At 28.3% G+C, this 27,076-nt stretch overlaps 1 protein-coding gene across 1 annotated transcript; it reads right to left on the bottom strand.

The window, feature by feature from the left end:
* Positions 1-291: 291 nt before the first annotated feature.
* Positions 292-25,262, bottom strand: LOC105844019 (MARVEL domain-containing protein 1). Its single transcript, XM_065818831.1, has 5 exons — positions 25,121-25,262; positions 15,029-15,187; positions 14,702-14,890; positions 854-976; positions 292-653 (listed from the first exon to the last, which is right to left on the bottom strand). The coding sequence occupies exons 2-5, from the start codon at positions 15,140-15,142 to the stop codon at positions 576-578; spliced, it is 504 nt and encodes a 167-aa protein (XP_065674903.1). The 5' UTR covers positions 15,143-15,187; positions 25,121-25,262; the 3' UTR covers positions 292-575.
* Between the last annotated feature and the right edge of the window lie 1,814 nt (positions 25,263-27,076).

Consider the following 27,076-nt stretch of genomic DNA (forward strand, 5'->3'; position numbering starts at 1 on the left):
GAATATGGGTCAATATTGAACCAGTTTGGTGACGGCTTATGTAGAATTTTCAATCAACTTTTACATTGTCTACGGTAAATTACAATATGCATTTAGTGGTGAAAAATCCATTTTCAATTTATAATTAACAAGCGGTTTTCAGACTTGAAAATTTAATATCTCAAAACAAACTTGTGATTATTTTGGATCTAAAATAAACGCGTTGGTTTAAATTAATGTCAAACCTTTTTCACTTTAACAACAAACACAACGAAAACGCAACGTCGTCAATACAATAAAAACACCAAAGCATAAATACTTTCACTATTCAAAAAATCATAAAAATAAATAAATAAAAAATTTTAACAAAAACAAAAAACATGAAATCGTAATTAGCAATATTAAAAAAAAAATGATTAAAAAAAAGCATAAAATTTTTGTATCAGAATTGATTGATGAAATTAGTCAAAAATAATTTCGACACTCCAATTAAATATGATTCAGATACTATTTGATTAAGCAAGAAAATCATCGTTAATGAAAACAAAAAACTAATTATTTATCAGAAGATTGTTAGCATGCTAAAACTGCTAAGATCAAACAGGATTTCTGTATTCTCTGAAATGAAAAAAGGCTTGAATCACCAAACCAACACATGCTAAGAATCCAAAAGCCTAAATTTTTAATAGAAAATAAATTATTAACGAATATTGTTTATTTTCCTATAATATAATTGTTTACTTTTAGTTTTTAATTACTAAAACATTAAAGGTTTTGTTTAAATAGATTGTTATATTTATATATGATACTTTTTGAAAACTATTTGTTGTTATATTTTAAGTTATATTAGTTTTAATATGTTAATTTATCTTACCGAAGCTGCACCCAGTGCATCAGAACCAAATCCTGAGTATGTATTGTACTTTCGGGCATCATTTGCAATAATAATCGAAGATATTAAGAGCAAAATAATCCATATTGCGCAGTTTAAACAAAGCTATCAAAATAAAAAATATATAAATGCATAAATAATTGAAGTATAAATATATTATATATTATGATATTAGGTGTACACATAGCAGTTTTTTAATTTCTATAAAAGTATTTAAAATACATACGATGATTTATATTTTGTTGACCACTTTCTATGAAGTATCATATGCATAGACTAGGAACTACCACTAGGAATTATTACTTAGTAGCAGGAGTTTTAAATTTATGCAATATAAAACATTTTTTTAAGGATACAGTATATGCAATATAAAACATTTTTTTAAGGATACAGACGTATTTTACTAAAACTTTAAGAAAATTATGACTCATTTAAAAAAAGCTTCTAAAACACTGTTTATCAAAATTCAAAGAAATTTATTAGTTTTATAATATTAGACTTTCTTTTTTTTTAGTTTTGTAATATTAGACAACTATTTTTGAAATACGTTTTGGAAAAGCAGTGTGCCGTTCGGCCGCAGAAAGTGCGGAGAGACTCAAGCTTTGTGTTTGGTACACTTCAAATGACTTAATGTTTGCTCGTCTACCATTTTCAGCAGAAGATTCTGTTAAACAATGCTGAAACAGCACTTTGTTGTCCTCATTATTTGTTTTTCACTATTAGGCAATCTATTTTTAGTTCATTCGTGAACTTGCAACTTCTTTTTTGCATATTAAATAAAAACGAAAATAACCAATGATACATATACACCTATAAAGTCAACGAAGTTAGAAAAGACCTGGAAAGTAATTACTATTATTTGTTTTTAGTATAAAAAGATTAGGACTTTTATATTTAATTTAATTTTTTTTTTTTTAATATAATAAAATTCAGAAAAAAAAAAATAAAAAAAATAAACTTAATCGTTAAAAATGATTCTACTCAATAGTATATACTCTGTGTTTCTTTGTGATTTGTTTAAATGTAAAACATTTTTACGATAACTTTTATGCATTTACGATAAACATTTATACATTAAATTCCCGGCGAACGCGTTCTAAACGCGTATCAAAAATATGCTCAAAACAGACGTTAAACTTATTTATACCTTTAAATAACGCAAGTAAAAACGCTAAGCAATATAAATTTAAAAAATACTTTAAAACCTAAATTATTCTTTGCTAGTCAAAATAAAATCGCTGTTTAACTAATTCACAAAGGTTTTTGTTTATCAATATTTTAATATATTTTATGTTTACTCCCTAAATTTTTAAAAATAAAGTCATTTTTTATTCAAAAACGATTCGATAAAAATAATTATTCAAAAACAAATTTCATAAATCATGAAATATATATATATATATATATATATATATATATATATATATATATATATATATATATATATATATATATATATATATATATATATATATATATGTATATATATATATATATATATATATATATATATATATATATATATATATATGTATATATATATATATATATATATATATATATATATATATATATATATATATATATATACACATACATACATACATATATAAGTATGTATATGTATATTACTAAATTATATTAAACTAAAATTAAAATTAGAATAACAATTGAAAACATAACAAACTTTTCATAATATTTATATTTACAACTTTTGTACATTGTTTTAGTTATTTGAGTTAATTGTTAAATAGAATTAGTTTGCGGTTATTTCATTGCGGTTTATTCATTGGTTTATTCATTGCGGTAGTTAAAGTCGATAAAAAAATAAAGATAATTTTATGACGTCAAATATCGCGTTAAGCTAATGCATTAAGCACGTGGCCGTCTAAACTTTACAGGCCTCGTAAACGCGTAAATCGGAACCTGGGGCTGGGAGCCAATAAAAAACAACAACTAAGATAAAGTTAAATAAAGCATGAACATTTGCTTGTAAAAAAGCGTTTCCATTTAGTGCGAGTGAACTATAGCTAATCTATTTATTTTACATAATAATTAAAACCTATTTATTCATAACAAACTTTCTACAAAGATAAAAAGACATTCCTTAGCTACAAAACTTTGTCTATATAAACTTAACTTTCCTCAGCTATAAGATACAAAATCTTTTACAAAATCACACAATCAGAGGATACAAAAAAATATATATTTTATAGTATATTTTAAAATGCTGAAGTTTCGAAAAACCATAAACTGAACATATTTAGCAACAACAAAATTTGTAACAAAGTTTTTAAAATATTTCAGATATAGATTAAAATAATAAATTTTCACCAAATCACTAAACAAAAGAAAATATAAGTAACTTAGAGTTGTAAAGTTTTCATAAGTAAAAAACACACAATAGGTTTACCTTGAAAGCTTCAAGATCTTTTGTTATGCCTCTTTAGGCGACCTTGGCGCAAATAAATTAACAGTTTTTAAAAAAATGTATAAGTTTAAAAAAAAATGTTTGAAAGTGAAATAGCACATTTCTTTTCCATATTAAAGTTAAAAGACTGATATTAACATTAAAATATTGCAGAGTGACTTTCGACAGGCATTATGAACAATTTCATGAAACAAAATATAAGAAAATATGGATACATTTTGGGACCCTCTGAAAATAACAAATTTTTACAGTTTTCTTATGCTTTTTTTAGTGAGAGCACGTGTTTTTGTATATTTCTAAAAATTCAGAATTTGTTTCTAAGGCATGGAGCAAGTTTTTATATTAAGGTTTCATGGTTACTTTATTAATAAATAACAGGTTTTTAGCTCTATCTAGAGTATTTATTTGTATTTTATGGTGACGAGCAGTAGACCCACTGTTTATGATCAATTTTGCATGTCGGCCATAAATGGCCGTCCGGCAGAATTTAAATTTTTTTTAAATTTAAATTCTACAGGTCAGAATTTAAATTTTGTAGAATTTAAATTTTGTTAAAATTCTGCAGGTCAGCCAGGTAGCTGATTTGATAAATTCGATCATGGCCGACCATTAGAACACAACTATAAGGACAAACTATTTAATTATTATGGGATTACTAAGGATTATACAATTAAGGATTATACAATATTTAATTATTATAGGATTATTAAGGATTATACAATTATAAGGACAAACTATTATTTATTATACCTACTTATATTTGTTTTCTTTTCCAGGGACTTGTATCATTGTTAATATACATATATGTATATTAGTTGTAGGTTAGGTTTAATTAAGCCTAACCTAATATATGCTTTATTTACAAAAATGCCGCTAAAGAAACGTGGTACTATTCTAAAATATACAGAGAGTCGAATGAAACTAGCTATTGAAGCTTGTAGAAATGATGGAATGAAATTTAGAGAAGCTTCCAATCATTTTAATGTACCAAGGTCTGCACTAATGGACAAGTACTATAAACGAACACCCATAGCAAGGAAAATGGGATCTGACCCGTTCTAAGTCAAAAGAAACAGAAATTGTCAAGTAAGTTAATTTATCATTTAAACTCAATTCTTATACAACACAAAAATCATGAAGGGTTTTGTAACTGAATTTTTACTAGCTGCTCAAAATCCTTTCAAAATCACTATTTGATTGATTTGCAATTTTACAGACACAGCCAGGACTCGGAAGGCGTGTTCCTATCTATTAAAGCAAATCCGAGTCCCTGGGCATATTAATTTAATAGATTGATTGAGTAAGTTTGAGATAAATTAAATAAATTTTTAGCTGTGGGGTAATGATGTACAGTACAACATGAACAATATTGCTAATTTACTATCTATTATAAAACATAAATTTTTCTTAATTTACAGCTGGATTAAAAGTCAGTGTAGGAGAGGGACACCGCCAAAAAATAGTGATGTCTTGAGCACAGCAATGCAGGTTGTATGAAGATATAACCTAGTAACTCCTTTTATCAATCATAGGCCAGGCAAGTCATGGTTCAAAGTAAGTGACAATTTTGTAATATGCAAGCAATAAAGTGTACCAACATATACTGTATTTGCCTATATATTGCCTATATATTTTGATTATGTGCACTAATTTAGCCAGTGCAACCCTTCACTATGTCATATAGCTGTATTAATTTCCTTTTTTCAGGGTTTTATGAAAAGAAACCCAACACTTTCTATCCGAACCCCTGAACATATCTCCAAAAGTAGAACTGAAGTTAAAGAGGAAGATATCAGAAAATGGTTTACTGACTGGCAAGCTGAAATGAAAGAAATAGGCTGCCTGGATATTTTTGATGACCCTTCTCGAATTTTTAATTCAAATGAAACATGTATTCAGTTAGCCCCTGTAACTGGTAAGGTCATTGGGTTTTGTGGTTGGAAGAATATCTATGAGGTAGCACCTGGACCTGAAAAATCTAATTTAACTTTTTTAGCAACATTTTCTGCAAATGGGGATATTGTGGCCCCAGACATAATATTTCGGTATGTAAGGACTCCAGTTGATATTGCTTTAACAGTCCCTAAAGGCTGTTGTATTGGATCCTCTGAAAGTGGCTGGATGAAGACCAAAACATTTTTTGAATTTATAGCAAATTGTTTTGAGCCTTGGCTAAAAAAAATATAATCAAACGCCCAGTGATTTTATTTGTGGACAGGTACAAAACCCATACATCGCTAGAAGTGTATGAACTCTGCCAAAAAAATCAAATTATTCTTTATTTATTGCCTCCCAACACAATGCATATAATGCAGCCTGCAGACGTTGGAGTATTCAAAGCTTTGGAAGTATATTGGAGGCAAGAAATACACGCTCTACAACAGTCTGAACCATTCCTTTCTGTAACAAAGAAGCATGCTGCTCCTATCTTAAAAAAAGTTCTTAAAAAAATTAAGAAAACTTACATTGTCAATGCATTCAGGGCATCAGGTCTATATCCTCTAAATGTTGAAGCCCTAAAATTTATTAAAATATTGGATGAAAGATTTACTAATAACCCTGACGATCCTAAACCAAATTTACTTATTGAAAGAAATGAGTTTGAGGGTGCAGCAGAATGGCAAGTACAATCAACAAATGAGATGGTTCTATATAAAAATATAATTGAGGTACTTTCCAAATAGCTACCAAGTGATGTATTATCTCTTTTAAATAATAATGAATACAATGATGGACGTATTCAAAATACTTGGAACAAAATATTAAAAACAGCAAGGAATGCAACATCACAAATCATGATTTTGATAGGTGACGATGAGGAAATGGAACCAAGGAATTTGCTTTTCAATGAAGCAGTTGAGTCATCAGACCTTGTTGTGTCATTGAACATTGACTCCCAAACTTTGGAAATGAACGCAGGCAGTGTTGATGAAAAATACCAAAGAAGCTTAAGGGCCATTGAAAATGAAATTAATATTACTTTAGGGCTTGTAAGTTTAGAAAAGGATCCTCTACCATTGCCATCAACAAATATTTTGTTGCCTAATACGGAACTGGCCACCAATATAGAACACAATATGCCTTCCACCTCTTCTCCTGCTCATAGTTAATCAGGCCTTTTAAGTGCAAATTTGCAAACAAATAGGTCTCCAGTTTCCCAAGAAATGGAAATGTCTCATATACCTTTTCCTGGCCCAGTAACCTTAAGGAAAAGAAAAGCACCACAAGAAAAAGTATACCATAACATGAGTTCAGACCAATACATTGAGACACTTAAAGTTAAGAAAACAAAAAGTCAAGCTACAAAGAATCCCCGAAAGAAGACTGTTCCCCAACAAAAAGTTCCAAAAAAGAACTGCAAAGAAATGTGTATCAAAAAACAAGTAGTTAAGGGTTGTCACGAATGTGATGCAAGTTGGGCAGTTGAAAAATCAAGATCAATATACAGTACATGGATCAATTGCGATAAATGTGACAGAAAGTTTTACTTTGATTGTTACAAATCTTGAACATGCACATGATATTATTAATAATTATGATGATGAAGATGTAGAATATTTATGTGTTACTTTTGAACTCTCTGAATCTCAACTATAGGCTACATATGCAGTATAGTCAAAATAAAGCTTATATTTTATATTATTAGAAAAGTTAAATGTTTATTTGTTTTGTTAAAGGAATTTATTTATGTTGCCTATTTTTTAATATATCTGCCAAATATTTTATTGAAATATCTAGCTATATATTATTATTCAAGTCAAAGTTTTGTGTTTATTAAGCTTTGTGATCCTAGCACAGTTTCAAGTAGGCTACCATGAGAACACGCACAAAATTCGACCCTGTACAATTCCCATGAACTTGCTGGGGGACTTGAAGATGAATTTGAAGATGAATTTTTCCGGCCGACTTGCAAAATTTTGCTAAATTTCCCGGCCGAGAACTAAAATTTTCACTCTATCTTTTCTAGGTGTCTTGGGGTACACTCTTTGATAATCAACCAACTAAACCCTTGTTTTGATTGCAAATTCAAAAGTTCTGCAAGAAGTTAAGGTTTATTTCACTAGGTTACTCTACTTTTTAAATTTTTTCTAAATGTTTCTGTTTATTATTCCCTTAAGAGGCTGAGGACTACTGCCCTTACCCTAACTATTAAACATGAAGTAACAATTCCATTAAGACACTCTTAGCATTTTTAAAATGATCAAAATATAAAGTTTTGTTTCTGGTAATGACTGCTTTGAGTTTAATCAAAACTTTGGTTTAATCAGAAACATTTAAAAAGAGCAAACAGGCGAGAGTTGTTATGGGTAGGTTATATTTAGGAAATTTGAAGCTTTTAAATCATTTTTACAGATCCACTCTTTTTCATTAATTTTTCTATATTTTATGCAAGCAAAATGACTGATGTTATTAAAGTTTACCCACCGTGAGATATAAATATTAAGTGTTGACATATTAATGCAAAAAATGGCTTTATTGTTATGCATCTACCTCTTTTTTTAATCATTGATATTTTTTGACTTTGATTTAAAATTGTACGCTTGTAATATTAACAATAATATCATAATATACATAATATTATTATGTAGAAGTTATAAATTATTTACATATAAGTTATTTATGTATAATTATATATTATTATAAATAATATAAATAATATATTATATGTAATACATTATGTAATATAATAATTATATATAATATAATATATATAATTATATATTAATTTATATATAAGTTATTATTAATAGTAATAACTTATACTTACAATACATATACTTGTAAATACTTTTAATACTTAACTTATGTTTACAATACTGATAAAATTTTTATTGATATGAACCTTTGCATTCAAACTTTAATTATAAAACTTAAATTTAACTTGATAACTTTAACATTAATAACAATAACTAAAAAAAGTTATTATATAGATTATGACCATACGCTAATTTATTATAATTGAGTTATAGTAAGTTGAACACTGTTTTTGTTTTCCATAACTTAATTTTAAAATGTTGGGATAAAAGTACTAAGTTCTGGGTCATAGGTCTTATGTATATCTTGTATTTTGCAGCATGTTTAAGAATATTTCTGCTTAGTGCACTCTGACTGTTAACAATATTTGCATACTCATATGAGTAAAAGTGAATTCAACAACCAGAATGTATTGTTGATAAATATTAGTAATGACAGGTTAGTAAATATAATTATAATAATAATGGTAATAATTTTTACTTATTATAATTAGTGAGAGACTTATGTATGATAGAATTGCATGAACTTTGGGGAACAAATATAATGATTGGAGTAAATATTACCTTAGTTTATTACAACGATTAGAGTAATGTAAGAAAAAATTATTTTTATCTAAAAAATATTTGGCAATTTAAGTATTCAATATTAAGTATTAAATATTATAAAAAGCAAAAGTCAATATTAAGTATTAAATATTATAAAAAGTATATGTATAAAAAAAAACATATATTGTAAAATAAAAAAAATAAGTATCCAAGTATAAAAAAAACACATGTATTATAAAAATATGGCTTGGATTCTAAGTTGCCAGAAAAACTTGTCGGTGGTCGTGTGCTTGGATTGCGAGTGTACAAACAATGCAACCAAGTCCGTTGGAAACGTGACAACATACCCAAAGTTCCGGAAGGAAAAATGACACGTCGGCAAATCTTTTCTTGGTGCGGACAGCTGACCGGACATTTTCCAATAGCAAATTGGCTGCGCCCTTCGTGCAGCTATCTAAAAAGAGTTTCGAGTAGTTGTGGATGGGACTCTTTGGTGAACGAACGAGTTGTTAAATTAGTAAGCAGTTTGAATGAAAGACTTACAAAAGAAGATCCCGTTCATGGGTCATGGAACGTCAAAAACATTTCTGAAGCAACAGTGTGGTGCGATGCAAGCAGTTTAGCTGTTGGCATAGTTTTGGAAGTGGCTGGGGAAATAGTAGAAGACTGTTCGTGGCTGAGGAAACAAGATGATACGGCTCACATTAATCTTGCAGAGTTAGAAGCCGTGATAAAAGGAATTAATCTAGCAACAAAATGGGGATTCGAATGTATTAACATAAAGTGTGATTCGGCTACTGTTGTCGGTTGGTTGAGATCCTTAATTATCGGTGACAAACCCGTTCGAGTACACGGTCTTGGAGAACCACTTGTCCATCGCCGGTTGTCATTAATTGAAGACCTTGTGAAGGAGTGCAATATAAAATTAAAACTTTTCCTGGTAAAGTCAGCAGAAAACAAAGCCGATGCTCTTACGAGAGTACCACAGAACTGGCTGCATGCAAACCATTCTGCAATGACAGCAAACGTTGTACCGCCTGATGTGAAGTCGTTTCATAATCTTCATCACTTTGGAGTCAATTGAACACTTTATTTGATGAAACAAACATATCCGAAGGAGAAAGTTTGCAGAAAAGACGTTGAATCAGTCGTGAAAAGTTGCGAAAGATGTTTATCGGTGGATCCTGCGCCGATTAGATGGGAAGAAGGAAATCTTGAAGTTGGAAAGAGCTGGCATCGTTTGGCTATTGACATAACCCACTACAAATCAGAGATTTACTTGTCTATTATTGACTGTGGAAAAAGGAGCAAGTTTGCAATTTGGAGAAGGCTACAGAACGAGAAAGAAACAACAGTGTGCTTCCATTTAGAAGAAATATTCCGAGAAAGAGGACCTCCGTGGCAAGTTCTACTTGACAACAGCAAGACTTTTCGCTCAAAACTCGTTGGTGAATTATGCGCTGATTGGGGAGTGTCCATCTTGTTTCGTTGCGCTTACAGGCCATCTGGAAATGGAATTGTTGAACGTCATCATCGCACAATCAAGCGCATGGCAGCCAGAAGTGGCAAAGACCCGTTAAAAATGGTATATTGGTATAACATAGCTCCCAGGAAAAATGGCGAGGAAACATCGCTCCCCTACAAAGCTATATTTTCCTACGAGTGGAAACCACACACAATTTCTGCCAAAACTAACGTGGAAGTTCTCCACAACTATACACAAGGACAAGAAGTATTTGTAAAACCACCTGACTCAAAATGCACGAGCGAATGGAACAGAGGAAGAGTCTCAGATGAAGGACGAGGAGTTTCGGTAGAAATCAATGGATTGCCGAGACACATGTCGGACGTCAGTCCTGCTCCCATTGTAGCTGACTTGTCTATCAGAGAATCGGAAAAACCCATCGCGGATAACCTAAATCTCCGAAGATCGACGCGAGTGCGGAGGTTTCCGAATAAGTATGCGGACTTTGTGATCTAGAGATCAAGGGGTGTTGTAATTAGTGTAAATAACTGTATTATATATAAACTATTGTTGTATTGCGACAGAAGGAACGTTGTGGGTGTGTCATTTATTACATTGTATATAACGTTTATAATGTTTATTATACCCTCGGGGGTATTTGCAAATGTATATATATTGAGTAAAGATATTTACAAAGTGTGTGAGAAAAACAAATATAGAATTAATATTACATAAAGTTAAAGTTTCTTTTAGACTTTATACACCTAGTATGCTTAGGGGTATGCGAAGACTAATCAACTTATGGTTAAATGGCCCAAATGTTGTAAATTATCTCAGATTACAGTCAATACTTTATCTGGCAGATTGTTCCAGATATGTCGTTACATTCCAAGAAAATTTTCTAGAAAACCAAGGTCTTAATTAAATATTAAAAAAGGGAAAGCAACTAAACTAAGACTTTTTTTAGTATACACTGGACCAGTTGTTTAAATGGGATGATTTAGCCAAAAATCTATTTAAACTTTTTAGTACTTTCAGTTGTAGGTCTAATTTTTTGATGTTTTATTTTGTTGAAAAAATATGTTGATTTTGCTTGTCAGTAACTAACTTATTTTGTGCAGTTATTTGGTGAACTTTACGTTAAGGATCAACTAGTTTACAATATCCTTTGTTTAATACATATAGGAAATGATACAGTTGAATTTTAAGTACTTAATAGATGTCCCTCGTTCAAATACAAAACTTTTTCAGATCAATTAAAAAAGCTTGTTCAAAGAACAATTCCTTATTTTGATAGATCAGTAACCATTGCATTGAGGCACTGTTTACAATTTAAAATTATCAAGGTATAAAATGTTTTGTTTCAGCTAATGAAGGTGATAATTGTTTTGAAATTACAAAAAAAAAAGGTTTAGTTAAAAAGGTTTTAAAAAGCTGACGAATCCTGTGACGAATAAGTTATTTTTGAGGAACTTGCAGCTTTTAGTTGTGTATATATATATATATATATATATATATATATATATATATATATATATATATATATATATATATATATATATATATATATATATATATATATATATATATATATATATATATATGTATATATATATGTATATATATATATACATATATGTATATATATGTATATATATATATATATGTATATATATATATATATATATATATGTATATATATGTATATATATATATGTATATATATATATATATACATATGTATATATATATGTATATATATATATATGTATATATATGTATATATATATATATGTATATATATATATATATATATATATGTATATATATATGTATATATATATATATATACATATATGTATATATATGTATATATATATATATATGTATATATATATATATGTATATATATATATATATATATGTATATATATGTATATATATATATGTATATATATATATATACATATGTATATATATATGTATATATATATATGTATATATATGTATATATATATATGTATATATATATATATATATGTATATATATATATGTATATATATACATATATGTATATATATATATGTATATATATATATATGTATATATATATATATGTATATATATATATGTATATATATATATATATATATATATATATATATATATATATATATATATATATATAAAGTTATATATAATATATATATATAAAGTTATATACAATATGTATATATAAAATTATAAACAGTGTATATCAAATAATATTCAATATAAATATAAAATTATATTTATATAATAGTTTTATATAATTTATTTATCAGTAACTAAAGGAATGTTATCAATTTTTTATTTGAATCACAGGCATGTGCTTATTTATTACAAGCACATTTTAAAACGTTCAAATAAATGTGGATTATAAAATTAAAGATTATATTTTTCTACCTTTGATGGTGAAAATATTTTATCTGAAGAGTTTTTTAGGAGAAATGGTAAGAGTTTTATGACATATTAAAAATAATTTATGTTACCTATTAAATTTAAGACTAACAGTTAACTTTAATTTTTTTACAGGTCATATTAAAACGAGATATTGAGTAAAAAGGTTTTCAGAGAAGACGTTTAGACATCAATAGAAATGCTTCCAATTCGCGAGATAACCGTGAAAACATTCGATACACGATTAAAGAATCGTTTAAAAGTTTGCCTTATTTCTACTGTTATTTTAACTATTTTTTTAAAAATAAACCAATCAAGCTACATATAAATTAGCTTTTTCTGTAATTTTTAAAAATTTAAACGCAGTTTTTCAAGATTTGCAATGGGCAAACCTCGTGGGACCCTTACCTGGCGGGCAAACCCATATGGGCCTTAGAGGAAAACCGCGGCCAAGATCCGGCGGGTTCCAGATGGGTTTCCCGTATGAGTCCCAGTTGCAAACCCAAATGGGTTTCCTTACGGTTTTAAAGTACGGGATTTGACTGGGACCCATTCGGGATACCCACAGCGGGCATACCCTTATGGGCCCCATATGGAAACCGCGGCCAAGATCCGGCGGAATACCGTTCGTCTTCCCATATGGGACCCAGTGGACAACCCGTATGGGCCCTGTACGGTACCTGTATGTCAATGTTGGCTGGGTAGGTTCTTGCCACTACTATTTATTTAAAAAATGGTTGCCGAGCCAGCGCTGGATTTATGTAACTACGCATATGGTTGTAAAATGGAATTAAGTTAAACTCGGTAGTATCCATAATATTTTTAAGTTTCCTGATTACCCCATCCGTATTTTGAGGCCTTTCTTCCTGTTTGTAAGTATGCTTTGAAAAAGAAATACTTTTTCTATTGGATTAAGCTGTGGCGTGTATGCTGGCAGATAGTTAATAGCTATGCCATGAGAGGCTAGTGTTTACCTAACAGGAAGACTCCAGTAAAATTTACAGTTGTCGATAACAAACACCGGCGCTTCCACATCTGCATTCCTAATCGCTGGTGCTAACATTGTTGTGATAAAAGTACAAAATGAATCTGCATTCCAGCTACCAGTTTTTGTTTCATAAGCCAGCACTCCCATTGTTGAAAGAGCAAAAATCAAGCCAAAATTCTTGCCACAATTTGCAGACGACTGTAAAATTACTAGCGCACCTTTTAGCAAATAACCATGTGTGCTGTTAGTGTGCACATTAAATCCAGTTTCATCCAAATAGATAAGTTTTTCACTTTAAATTCCGCTAAATTTGCTTGCAAACGCATAGCGTGCATCAATAACTCGTGTTAAGTTTTGTTCTTCTGGCACATTAATTTTTCCCCCTTCTTTCATTTTATTCGTAGAGTTCCATCTGCACCCTTGTTTTAAATTTATAGACTAATTAAACAGACAAATTTTATAAACTAGGTAAAAAAGAGGTGTTTATTAATTTAGGCATTTTAATAACTTTTAAAACGTCAAAATTAATAAACACTACCTTTTTACATAGTTTAATAAACTTATGTAAAATTAACTTTAAGAAGCTTTTACCCAGCCGGCCCAACTCAGAAAAAAGTTTCGCTTGGTTTCTGTTGCGTGTCTAAAACCTTCAAAACAAAAAGAATAACATTTTCCAAGTATGATTTCCATTACTTGAAATTAAGTATTACTATTTACCAAAAAATACCAGTTAAAAATATTAACTGTTCGTTACGGTAACATAGTATTATATTATAGTAATATTCAGTAAAGAATGTGACACTAATGATAAAGGAACGCAATATTTAAATTTGACTTTAAAACCTCAAAAAACACGTGTTAAACTTGAGTAAAGTTGCCCGGAAAATAACCCTGTTTTTGATTTGCGTCTTGATCGTGACAAATATGTGTCTATACATATTTTAGTTCCGAAAGTAAAGCTAGACGTGCAGACCGGGTATTCACTTTATTTTAGATTTTAGATTTTTTCATTGAATGAAGCTATTGTTCTTAATAAATTGGGAAACTAAGCTAGTTTCAATAGATACGGTGGATACCTAAATTTTATAGACAATAGGGATATCTAAAAAGGAGTACACAGCTACTGTAAGCACTATAAGTGGGTATCATTGAAAGTGGGTATCGTTGAAAATTATCAATCAAAAACAAATTTATTAAATATCTTACAGTAAGCGGCCAATCGATAGGTATTTTTGTGTGGATCTTGAAAATAAATACAATGAAGAGAATGCAAAGAACCAACCAAGGTGTGATTGTGGCAAATAAAAAGTAAGAAACATGCCCCGAAAGCGAATAAAAATAAATATTATTGTCTTTCCAACCAGCCATTATTACCCAAGCAATAAACAGTAGAACCTTGAAATAAAATAATTTTTAATATTAATTTGCAAAAAAAGAAAATGTTAGATATAGAATAAAAATGTGAAATTAAAAATCTCAAACTTAGTGTTAATATTTAAAAAGTCAAAAGTATTTATTAGAGTTTTTACTTACTATGTTTACAGCCATCAGAATCCCTGGAAGAGAACGTAGAAATCCAAAATTTGGTTTCATATTTATCTTTGACTCTGCGCTGCCTTCAGAAGTTTTATTGGGAGCGTCAGACATGTTTTTTTTTAAACTTGTTTTAGGTATTTAATTAAATAGATAAGTCTAAAAAAAAATCATGCATACATCTTTTTTAAACAAAAACAAAATTCCAATAAATTTTATTGTCTGGAAATGTTGTATTTAAAACACAATTTTAAAAAATACACTATAACAAAAATTCAAATTTTAAATATAATAAATTTATTAGCACTAGAGGCCTTTTAAAACTCATCATTTTTTCGTATATAATAATTTTGCAACAATAAAATAAACTGCACGTTTATGTTATTGTTGCAAAATTATTACATACGAAAAAATGTAAATGTCTCTCTCTCTCTCTCTCTCTCTCTCTCTCTCTCTCTCTCTCTCTCTCTCTCTCTCTCTCTCTCTCTCTCTATCTTGTTACGATTTAAATATTTTAATTAGTTTATAAATAATATATTTTTTGTTTATAGCTCCAAAGAAAGATTTCAGCAAACAAAAAACAAAGTGAATCCCTCAAAATGTTAACTCGATCTATACTTCTTGTTGGAAAAAAACGTTATGAATGGTAATGTTGATTTTTTTCATTAAATTGTAGAATTAGAATAATACTTTCGATTTGCAATTAGTGAGATCTTCTAAACATTCAAATCTATTTAAAGTTGATTTATAAGCAAAATTATTATTCACACAAAACAGTAGAAAAAAAGTATATAAAAACCAAGACATTTTCATAATAATTAACATTTTGAAATTTATCATGTCCATTGTTTCTAATGTTTAATATAAGTTACAAACACGAATATTGGAAAATATAGCAAGTTAAAACAAACAAATACGAACGTTTTCATCAACATCTTGTACAATCTCAAATATTTAAAGTAGGGAAGGAATGAGGACGTTTATTATTTTTTAGAAATCATTTGCACCGACATTAAGTTTATTAAGATCCCCCCTTCCCCCATCCTCCTTCCCCGTTTCTTGTTTTCGAAAAAAAAATTATATCTCAAAAATAAAAAATTGATGAATATTGGCCATTAAAATTAGAAAATAATTATTTCAATCACTGATCAAAACAAAAACTTTCAGTGTAAATAGGCTTTATAATTTCAATTTGTTGAAAATGAGCTTTTGGTTTATTTCTCACCAAAGTATAAAACCTATATCATCATATTAAATCCAATTGAAATTATGATAAACAGCTGTTAGAAAATGCGCATTTGACCTCAAGCCACGATAGAATTAAATAGTTTTATGCTTGTTGTCTAAAAAACATTAGTTTTGATTTATAAATTATAAACTATCAATACAAACCCCCTTTTATTAGATTCCAATCCCCCACTTTCCTCATTTATAAAATCTTGAAGAAAAATTTCACCCCTCCCTTTTATTAAATTCCCTCCCCCCCTCCTCCATTTTATTCCTCTCCTAGTCCCCCCCCCCCCTCGTCCTCTCCTCTCTCCTTGTATTAAGGACTCGAGAGAAACAGCTTTTTTTTTTTGTTGTTAATCCACTTCCCCAAAACCAACTACAGAAGAGGAGGCTACTTATTTGTGGTTATAACCCTCTCTAAACTCTATAATTCTGAAACATGAACCATGACGAACAAGACCACTGCGCGGAGAAACGAGTTGAGTGCGGTACTACCAGGGACGTGGTGGGGATTGAACTCGGATCCTCTCGCTTATAAAACGAGCGCTCTACCACTACACCACTACCGCAGAGAAACTTAATATACTTTTGCATACACAGATATTGATTTTTAAAGTTTAATTTTTAAATAACCTGATAAGATTATGTAAGTTTTTATTTTTCCTAGGAAAGAAATTATCTTTTTTCTCTTAAAACAAATTGTTAAAAAGTTTTTATTAGAGCAACTTCAAAACTAACTGTTGCATTTTAGGAAATGTTAACACCGCATAACTCTAAAAAGAAACATAACTCCAAAAATAACTGTTGCATTAAGTAATAACTCTTGTAAAAGTAGTATTTTAATGTAATCACACTATGAATTTATGGCATAACAATCTTATATTAAATGTTTATTTGAATATAAAACATATTTTTCACAGATCTAAGGTGATAATAAAATGTTTTTCTATAGGTAAAAATAATTGCAAATGATATAGGGTAACCTGGGGCAAAGCGAGACACTTTCAGGGAGAATGTTCATAACTTCACGTTTCTTGTTGTGAAACGTAAGAATCACGTTTCACAACAAGAAACTTTGCAGGCCACTAGCACATTATGTGTGTAATGATCTCCTAAATATTGGTGGTGATTGGTTCTTGCATTGGCACATAATTAAATTCAAAATGGCAACAACTACCCTGTCTCACTTTCCTCAAAACCTGAGGCAAAGTGAGACAGATTTCATTTGAAAAAAAAACTAAGTAAAAGTATAATTTTCAATAGAATTAAAGCAAACTTTTGATTAATTCGATCTGATTAGATATAAGAATGCAAATAGAAACACAATGGTATCATATTATAATGTAGTTTCTCTAATGCAACTCAAAATATATGAATATATTAATAAATTTGCTTGCATAAAAAACAAATATTATTTAAAACAAAAAACACAGAAGGAAGTAAAACGCAATATTAATTGAAAAAATATCTATTGAACACAAAGTCTCATGTTTGTCAAATGATTAAAATGCCAAATCTACTTGCATAAAAAAGCAATTTTCCTTTTAAATCAAAAAATATGATAGGAATTAAAAAAATGATATTAAAAAATGCATATGCAATGTATCATGTTTGTCAAAAAATTTGAATAAAATCTATTCACATAAAAAGCAAACATCGTTTAATATGCATTTGTGTACCCAAACAGTACATACACAACAAGCTATCAAGTCAATTTGGGTACCATTGCACCATTTTCCCTTGACAAACTGGACAAAACCATCCCTCTTCATTGTTTACATCTTTTTCAATCATTTCTTTAATTTTTTTTTCTTTTTGTTCTTTTTTATTTTTTTTTTTGTATAATTTATTGACATTGATTTTTTCCAGTAATTTTTTTTTCTTATTATTCTTTTTTTTTTTCGTATTGTTTTTTTTTTCTCATTGTTCATTTCAAGTAAAAATTTTTTCCTTTATGGAGAACTAGTTATAATCTGAGATTTTTCAGCTAATTTTCTTTTTGGAGGATAAAGTTTTGGAATTTGAAGTAGTCTTCAAAAGAACTTAATGAAGTAACAGTGGTCTCTGAAAAGCTTTCAATTGGCTTTAATTTATCATGACTCATTAAGTCTAATGTAGCCAACTCTCGCTGCTGTAAAATATTATTTTCTTTTTTGTTATCGCGTTCAAAGCGATATTTATGAGGTATGGACAACCTGATTTTATTATTATTATCACTCAATGATGTCCTTTGATATTCATTTCCTAACAAATGCCGATTAAATGGGACAATTCCAGTTGCTCTAAAACTTGAAGTAGTATTTTCCATATTAGCAGTTCTTAAATATGCTTCATTAAAAATTTCTCCAACATTTTCTGTTTGTATTTGTCTTCCTGAATGGATTCACATCCATCTCATACATGCTTGATTAAAAATAGTTTTCAAAGACCTTAAAAATCCACGGTCCAATGGTTGAAGTTTATGAGTTGTGTGTGGTGGTAGCAATAGCAAAAACAATCCATTGTCACGAGCATAGACTATTAGTTTTAAGCTTTTGGAATGAGAACAATGACGATCAAATATAAGTAAAACTTTGTTGATCAAGGTGCATCATACATGTTTAACAAAATGTTGTTATATTCAAGAAAAAAATCACTATTAACTCAGCCATTTTCTGAGCACCCTTGAATAGTTCCAACTGAATCATTATCTGTGAGTAATAATTTCTTTTTTTTTGCACTTAAATATCATCATGGGTGGTACATAATGACCAACAGAATTACATGCACATAAAATTGTTATAGTGACTCCTTTTTTCCAATTGTCACTGATGAAACACACCGTTTTCCTGTAGATAAGATAACTTTTCCTAGCTAATGAACGCATGACAACCCAGACTCATCACAATTAAATAATTGATGTGACTCAAAATGATATTTATCTAATAAACTCTCTAAATTACTAAAATAGATTTTAGTATTATCTTTGTTCAAACCAAATACTCTGTTTATAGAAACTGCTTCTGGTTTTCTTAGTGATAAATCAGGATGGCGTTTTAAAAAGCCTCGCACAAAGTCTTCTCCAGCTAATTTACTATCTTTGTTAAAAGGATTTGGAATTTAATTTTTTTTGCAAAACTCAAATACTATCAATCTAATATTCATCATTGAGAGACTATAAAATGAGTTGTCCATATCTTTAATATACTTTTTTAGATCTTGTTCTTGGTTATCAGAAAGCACTTTTCTAAATCTTCCAAGTAAATTAGTATGTAAACTACTTTTAAGTGAAGCCTTTTAACACGCCAATATAGTGAATATTTTGGCACATTAAAGTTTTTACAAGCTTTTCTCAAAGACATCTGCTTCAACTTTACTGCTGTAATAGTATTTTTCATGTAATCTTCGTTCCAGTTAGCTTGATTGGTTTTTTCTTGTAGTTTCTCATTTAAATATTTTTGGTCAATAAATGAAAACAAAATTAAGTTATATTCTTTTAAAGTTTCTAATCAAATTATGTTTTACTTTTACATAAAACTCTTTCATGAAATGATGATAGTTTAGGCAAGTTTATAAGCTTGTTATCCTAAATGTTTACTTTGGCGACATTTTCCAGTGACTTGCGTTGTCGCACTTTTCCCGTAAATGTGAAGTTATATATTTCTTAAATATCTTTGAAACAAAATAATCTGACATAAAAAAAAGAATGGCAGCTGAAAGATTACAAATAAATGATTACAAACTTAATATTATGTTTGTTCTGTGGTATAAAATGGCAGCGCATATGGATTTTTTCTACAAAAGAAACTCGCGAGCTTCAAACCCACTTTTCTATGTCATATTATTAGAAAAGACTGATAAAAGCTTCTTTAAAATATAAAAAAAAAAACATGAAACTTCTAATGAAATAAAACAAAATTACTGTTTCATTTCAAAAAAATTCTGTACAAAGCTAGAAAACCTAAACGTCTCACTTTGCCCCGGTCTCTCGCTTTGCCCCAGGTTACCCTAAAGTTAAAATACTTAACGGCTAACCCATTATGGCGAATTTATGAATAATATTTTAAAATGCATTGCTTCATTTAAGATCCTTTTGAATTCTATAAAGAACATATAATCTTAAACTTAATTTCACTTAAATCAATATAAAAACGCATTACCAACTGTTTGATTTTTGCAAAAAATAGAAAATGTTATCATTACGAGAGCTCAAGAACTAAACTTTTAGGAGCCTTTAAAGGAGCTATTTAATAAAAATATCTTTTATAAAGCTCACGTAAACACTGAAATACCATTAAACTTAGTTTTACAGGATAAGAAATGATTTATTTTGTTGCAAAACAATTTTAAAATCATTTTTTTTAATAGATTGTTACCTCATATCCACGAATATAGCTATAATTAAGTTTTAATTTTAAAACGACGTTAAAAACACAATTACTTTATCATAGAAACAAACTTACACATCCTGAATCTCCATTTAAAATTAAAAAAAAAAAGAGCAAAATATTTATGAAATCAACATATACCAAAAGTTTTGGCAGTATATATTTTATGAGCAATATATAAATTGCTTTTTGTGTTATGCTATGTGTTATGTTTTGCTGGAATCATAGAATTATAATATATTAATTTATAAAAGTTGTATAATATAAGTAGCTATTTTACAAACAATGTTAATAAATATAACACAAAAGAAACAGGAAACTTTACTATATTCATTGAAAAAAATTAAATTTTACCAGTTTATTTCATGCCGTGGCTTAAAAATAAATCAATTTGTAATCTAGATAGCTAAAATTTAAATAAGCTGAAATATCTGGTCCTGAATATAGACAAATATTATAAGCTTTTTTAGCTCAGACAATATCAAGCTAAATAAGACAATAAACTAAATGTTGTTTATGTGTATTATACTTGAATTATAAAGTACTCAATGACTAGACGAAGATCTTCTAGTTCTTTTTAACTAAGTTAGTTAAATTTTTATGCTTAAAAATAACTGTATTAAAATAAAAACAAAAAAATATTTCAAGAATATCTTTTATTTAATATTCTAAACATAAGTTTTGACAAAAAATTGATTCTTCATTACCTTTGCTCCATATTTAGCATGTTGCTTAAAATTTGTTGCAAACAGATGTTCAAATTTTATAATTTAAAATATCATTATCTGGGAGATATATTTTCCTAAAGAGGTATTATCTATGATATATAAAGAGATAGGTAGCTATCAAGGCATTTTTGTCTTTAGACATCTAAAGACTCGTGTTTAACTGTCTTAGTCTTAGTCTCGGACCAAGATAGAGTTGTGGTCTTGGTCTCGGAGCTTTATTATCTTGCACTTTCCTGATCCTTAGAAAAAATGTCATCATATTGGATGGATTAACAATTAATAATAAATTATGAAGTTAAGTGTTACATAGATGTCTGTATTAATTCTTAGTATTTAAATAGAATATGTAAACTTTACTTTTTACTTGCATATTTTGATACCATGTGGCTACTATAGTTACAAAAAAAAGCTGCTATATGTATGCTATTCTTAGTTTCACAAATTGATACTTTTGTGTCTTTTTTTATTAGTATATTTTGTTTTTAACAATACAAGAAACCTTGTAAGTTTTTGTTTATATTAAACAGAAACAGTGCACTGCAAAATGAGTCTAAATGTAAAATGATACATCAGCTCAAGACCTACTAGTACACATACGTTTGTGAGAATGAGTCTTATTGTGTTAAACTTCTAAGAATTTACGTCCTAATCTCAGACTTGTGAAAATTTTTAAAGTCTTGTTCTTGAGTTAATTTTTAATATCTTGGTCTTGTATTGGTTCTAAATTCTCAAGTATTCCAACCAGCACAACTCAGAAAATAGTTACGCTTCGTTTCTGTTACTTAAAACCTTCTAAAATAAAAAGAATAACACGTGTCAAAATAGCTTTCTCTTCGTAAAAGTAACTATTTACCATGAATACCATTTAAAATATTATTGGTTTCGCCGTTACGGAACTGTAGTATTATATTATCACTTTTCCGTAAGGAATGTGAAACCACTTATAAAAGCAGGTGACAAATTTGACTTTAAAACTTCGAAAAACACGTGTTAAACTCAAGCAAAATTGCCCGTAATATACACGTGTTTTGGTTTACGACTGGATCGTGACAAACACGTATCCATACAGGTTTTAATTACGAAAATGGATGTGCTGGTAGGGCTTGATCTTGGTCTTGAGTTATAATGTCTTGCTCTTAGTCTTGGTCTTCTTTAGAGATTTATATATAAAAATATAAGTTTTATTTGAACTTAAATGCAGTTGTAGTACAAAAATACACATTAAAGCATCTAAAACAAAAATTAAATTAACTTTTTTTAAATATTTTCGAGAAAGATTTTTTTAAGTTCATAATATGGTACTTTATTGAAAATAATTTTAGATGTACCAAAAAGTCTAAAAAAATGGATTCAGGAAGCATACACTTTGTAAAGAACAGAAAGTTGACATGAAAAAAAAAAGATGGTCACGGTTTTTTTTGTATTGATGGTAATAGCTTTTTTGTATTGTCCTACGTGTTTAAAAAAAATAGAATTACGGCGGGGGTAGAATTATTGTGGCTGTTGAAAAATTGTGGGGGTGGTACCTTACTCTAATAATCTAAAAAATCTATAAAAATCAAATCTTTTTAGTATTGTTCCACGTGTTTAAAAAGGAATAAAACTGCCGCGGGGGTAGAATTATTGCGAGAGTTGAATCATTGAGGGGTTGTTCCTGACTCTAATAATCACTATTTTTTGCGATTTTTAACTTAAAACTTGAACAGGTAAAAAAGATAGTAATATTTTCATTCATTTTGAAAATTATTTTTATTAAAAAAAAAAATAACTTTGGGAGTTTTTTTACCAAAATTTCCTATTCCTGTCTATTCCAATTTTTAAATAGTGAAATGTAATTAAATTTAAGGGTTTAAACGACGAAAACGTTAACAAATTTTTTTTATTGCGGTAAAAATTTTATTACTGTAACATTTTTCTCGCCTAAATCGAAGTATATCGCAAAACAGAAGTAAGATGAAAAAAGCGATTTTCTAAAAAAAGATTGAAAATATAAAATAATAGATAAAATACATAAATAAATACATAGAAATACAACCATAGCAATAATTTTGATTTTTTCTAATGTTAAGGAACTAAATTATATATTTTAAGCTAGAAATTGACAAATATGTTCTGACTTAGCATCAAACATATAGCATTAAAATAAAATATCACGAGGAAATTCAAGAACATTCCGACGGAATACACAAATTGGATGCTTTATAACTTGAAGTCTAAATACGATATTGAGTTTTTTTTAGCAACTACGTAGGGGAAGTTGGGGCACAGTGGATCGGATTTCTTTATTTTTTAAATTGCGCAAAAGCTAAAATATGTATTTTATTTTTTTGAAGACGAAAGGATTGAGATATATGTCCTTCATGATTATAAATCACTAAAACCAAAATATTTATTATCTAACGCCTCACAAAAAGGTTTAAAGTGAGTTGTGTTACATCATTCACTAAGCCAAAGTACTGTGGCACAGTGAATCAAGGAACACGGCTGTGTATTAATAATCGTAAATAGGGGCATGGCCAAATAGATATGAGGCTGAGGGAGTAAAGACACTGTACACTGTATACTTTTGGCATACTTTTACTGATTAGATTAGTATAAAATCGAAAAAATAGATATTTTGAAAATTGAGAAAAAAAAAAAAGATAATGTATTGATAACAAAATAATAACAAAACTTATAAAAATATTAAAAAATTAAAAAAACTTATTCAAATATTATTATTCATAACTTCAAACTAATAAATTCATTTTCATGTAGTTTGTTTATTAAAAATGAGTGAATAAAAAATAGAATAGTGAATCGACCGATTCACTGTTCCCCGATTCACCGTGCCCCATAACAAATTATGTTTAATTCTAATTTCTTTGGACATGAGTGTTAAAAGAAAAGCTAAACTACTCTAAGAAAGCATAAATTTCAATAATCAGAATGAAAAACTTCAACTTTTAAAACTATTTCAACCATGATCTTCATAATAAACATAAGGAAAGGTAAGAAAATTTACTTTAGTTAGCTAAATACAAACGTTACCTACCAAAAACCGGTAGTCAAAAATTATGTGGTAATAACTAAAAATAAAGATGGCTGATATATGAGCACATAAAATGATTACATTATCACGATGAACACAATTCTAATCTTTGAGAAAATGCCTCTTATTTACTTTGCCCCTCGATCAACTGTACCCCCTACACTATAAGAAAAAAAAAAATTAAAAAACCATTTAAGCAAAGGTAAAACTGTAAATAGTTAATAGGTCGGGTGAATAAAAAAACCTAAGCAAAACACTCAGCGTTTTCGGAGTAAATTACTCAGCTTTTTGTAAATAAAAATTTAGGCAATTTAGCATAAATATTTATTTACGTAAAGCTGAGCAATTACTCCAAAAACGCTGAGTAAAAGCAATTGGTTTTTTTTACTTACCCGGCCTATTCTTTTTTTAGTAAGCAAAAGAGAATTAAAGCTGCAAAATGTCGGAAATTCATTTCCACTAACCACTGTTAAATATCAGAAAACAGATCGCCGTGATATATAAAAATGATAATTGGAGAACTTTTATTACAGTATTATTTGTATTATTTATAATACAGGGTATTTAAAAACAATATATCAAATATCTATGCAGTTGTAAAATAAAGCTAAAAAAGAAAAAGTTTCTAAAAGTTTGCAAATTCATATATTTACACTAAGTCCGAACTTTTATTTTTTCTAATACGTAGGTATAAAAAGTAAGTTTCTATAGAGCTAAGTAAGAAAAGTAAACTTACGTTTGTAATTAGTTAAAATTCTTCAACGAATTTGCGCTCCAGGCACTATTTATTAGCGAGTTTTTGTAAAGAACAAATAAACAGACAACATGTCTTAAAAAAAAATATTGAAACGTTCAAGCATACGATCAATTAACGTATTATAAAAATAGTAATAATATTATAATATAATGCATAATGCATTAGAAATTCAACCAATCAGGTTTTCAGATTTTTAATATACCATTTAGAGGAAGCCCTAATTAACATGTTAAATCAAGTGTTAAAGCAGTTTGCATCAACTTTATTCAGTTTTAAGTATTTTTTTGATTAAATAAAAAAGTGGAAACAATTTTGAAATGAAAGTGAAATTTTATTTATAAATTTTACTTTAAAAATATAAATTTTACTCAGAAGAGTTTTACTTTAAAAATATAAGTTTTACTGAGAAGTTGTTGAAACAAAGATTTTAAACCTTGATAATATCGAACACAAAAAAGTGAAGCAAAAAGTGATATTTTTTTCTAAATTTGCGTTGTTAATAATTAAAATGTTAATAATAAATAAAGCACCAATTAAGAATCGTTTAAGGTTTGGCGCGGCGAAACTTTTCTCTTGTTACTTATGATCACGAGAAAAGTTTCGCCGCGCCGAACCTTAAACGATTCTTAATTGGTGCTTTATTCAACTCCCGTAAACACTAGTTTATACTTTAATAAAATATATTAGTTAATAATTGTATAATATCAAAGCAGAACAATTTTTTAATAAAGCAGAAGAGTTTTTTTATAAAGCCATTGCAAAAAACAAAAAAACAAAATTTTAAGACTTGTGTTGTTTAATGTTTCTTTAATTTTTATAATCTTCAAATATTTAAGAAGTTGCGTTATTGTAATGTTTTATGTCTCAAAAAATATTGCAGTTAGTCATTCCACATTTTTTTTTGTCCACATTTTTAAATATGATTAAGATGGTTGTATAGAGCTAAAAAAGACTTAAAAATTGAGGGGTCTTTCAGCATTAAAAGTTTAGTGAATATGAGGAAAATTGGCTGTGTAGCGGCACTGAAATATAATAAGTAAAGATCAAAAATCTAGTGCAAAAATAAAAACAAGCAATACGCGAACGAAAAAAAGAAAAATATACCTAATTTCTGGATAAAAATCCTAAGTACCATTTCTTTAAGAAAACATAAATAAATACTTGATTTGAATAAAGGAAAAGTTACACTTGCTTTTTTCACAGGGAACCTTTTTACAAAATATTTTTGTTTTTTTAAATAAATCAACCCTTGATTTTTTAAACGCTAAAAATTAAGAAATTATTAATAAAAGTTAAAAAGGTTCCATTAAATTCCATTAAATTCCTCTTCCCTTTTTAAATTAATATGGAAATTTTCAAACAAATATAATGTGTATTGAAACTTAGGAACTCTTATCTATGAAAACTCCTTTTGAAAAAACGTTCTCACTGCAAGCTTTTTTATCAATAGTGGTCTTAACACATGAATTTTATGTAAGTGAAGCCACTTATATAATTCATGTATTATATAATTCATGTAACTTATATAATTCGTGTATATAAAAAGTTTATATATATGAAAAACTCAAAACTTCTTATGCGTAATTGGAAAGAAGTTGAGTCAAACTAATTGATTGATTAATTGATTGAAAGTTGAGTCAAACTAATTGATGCAAAAAAGGTTCTAGTTTAATTATAAAATAAAGATATAAGAGTGTAAAGTTCATAAAATTGCGTGTTTTTTGTCAAACGTCAAATGCTTTTTATTGCGCTTTGGAATCGCAATTGATTAAGCCGCTCTGACGTCAAACGAAAACAATCCATTGGTAGTCATGTTGAATGAGGTAATAAAATTGCGATAAAAGAATAAGAGTAAATCCTTAAAGAGTTTTTGGTAATCAAGAATGCTATAAGAAAATCATTATAAAGAAGTGCCAAAAAAATGATGAGGTCATG

Source organism: Hydra vulgaris, chromosome 15, assembly GCF_038396675.1.
Source record: "Hydra vulgaris chromosome 15, alternate assembly HydraT2T_AEP".
Lineage (NCBI taxonomy): Eukaryota > Metazoa > Cnidaria > Hydrozoa > Anthoathecata > Hydridae > Hydra > Hydra vulgaris.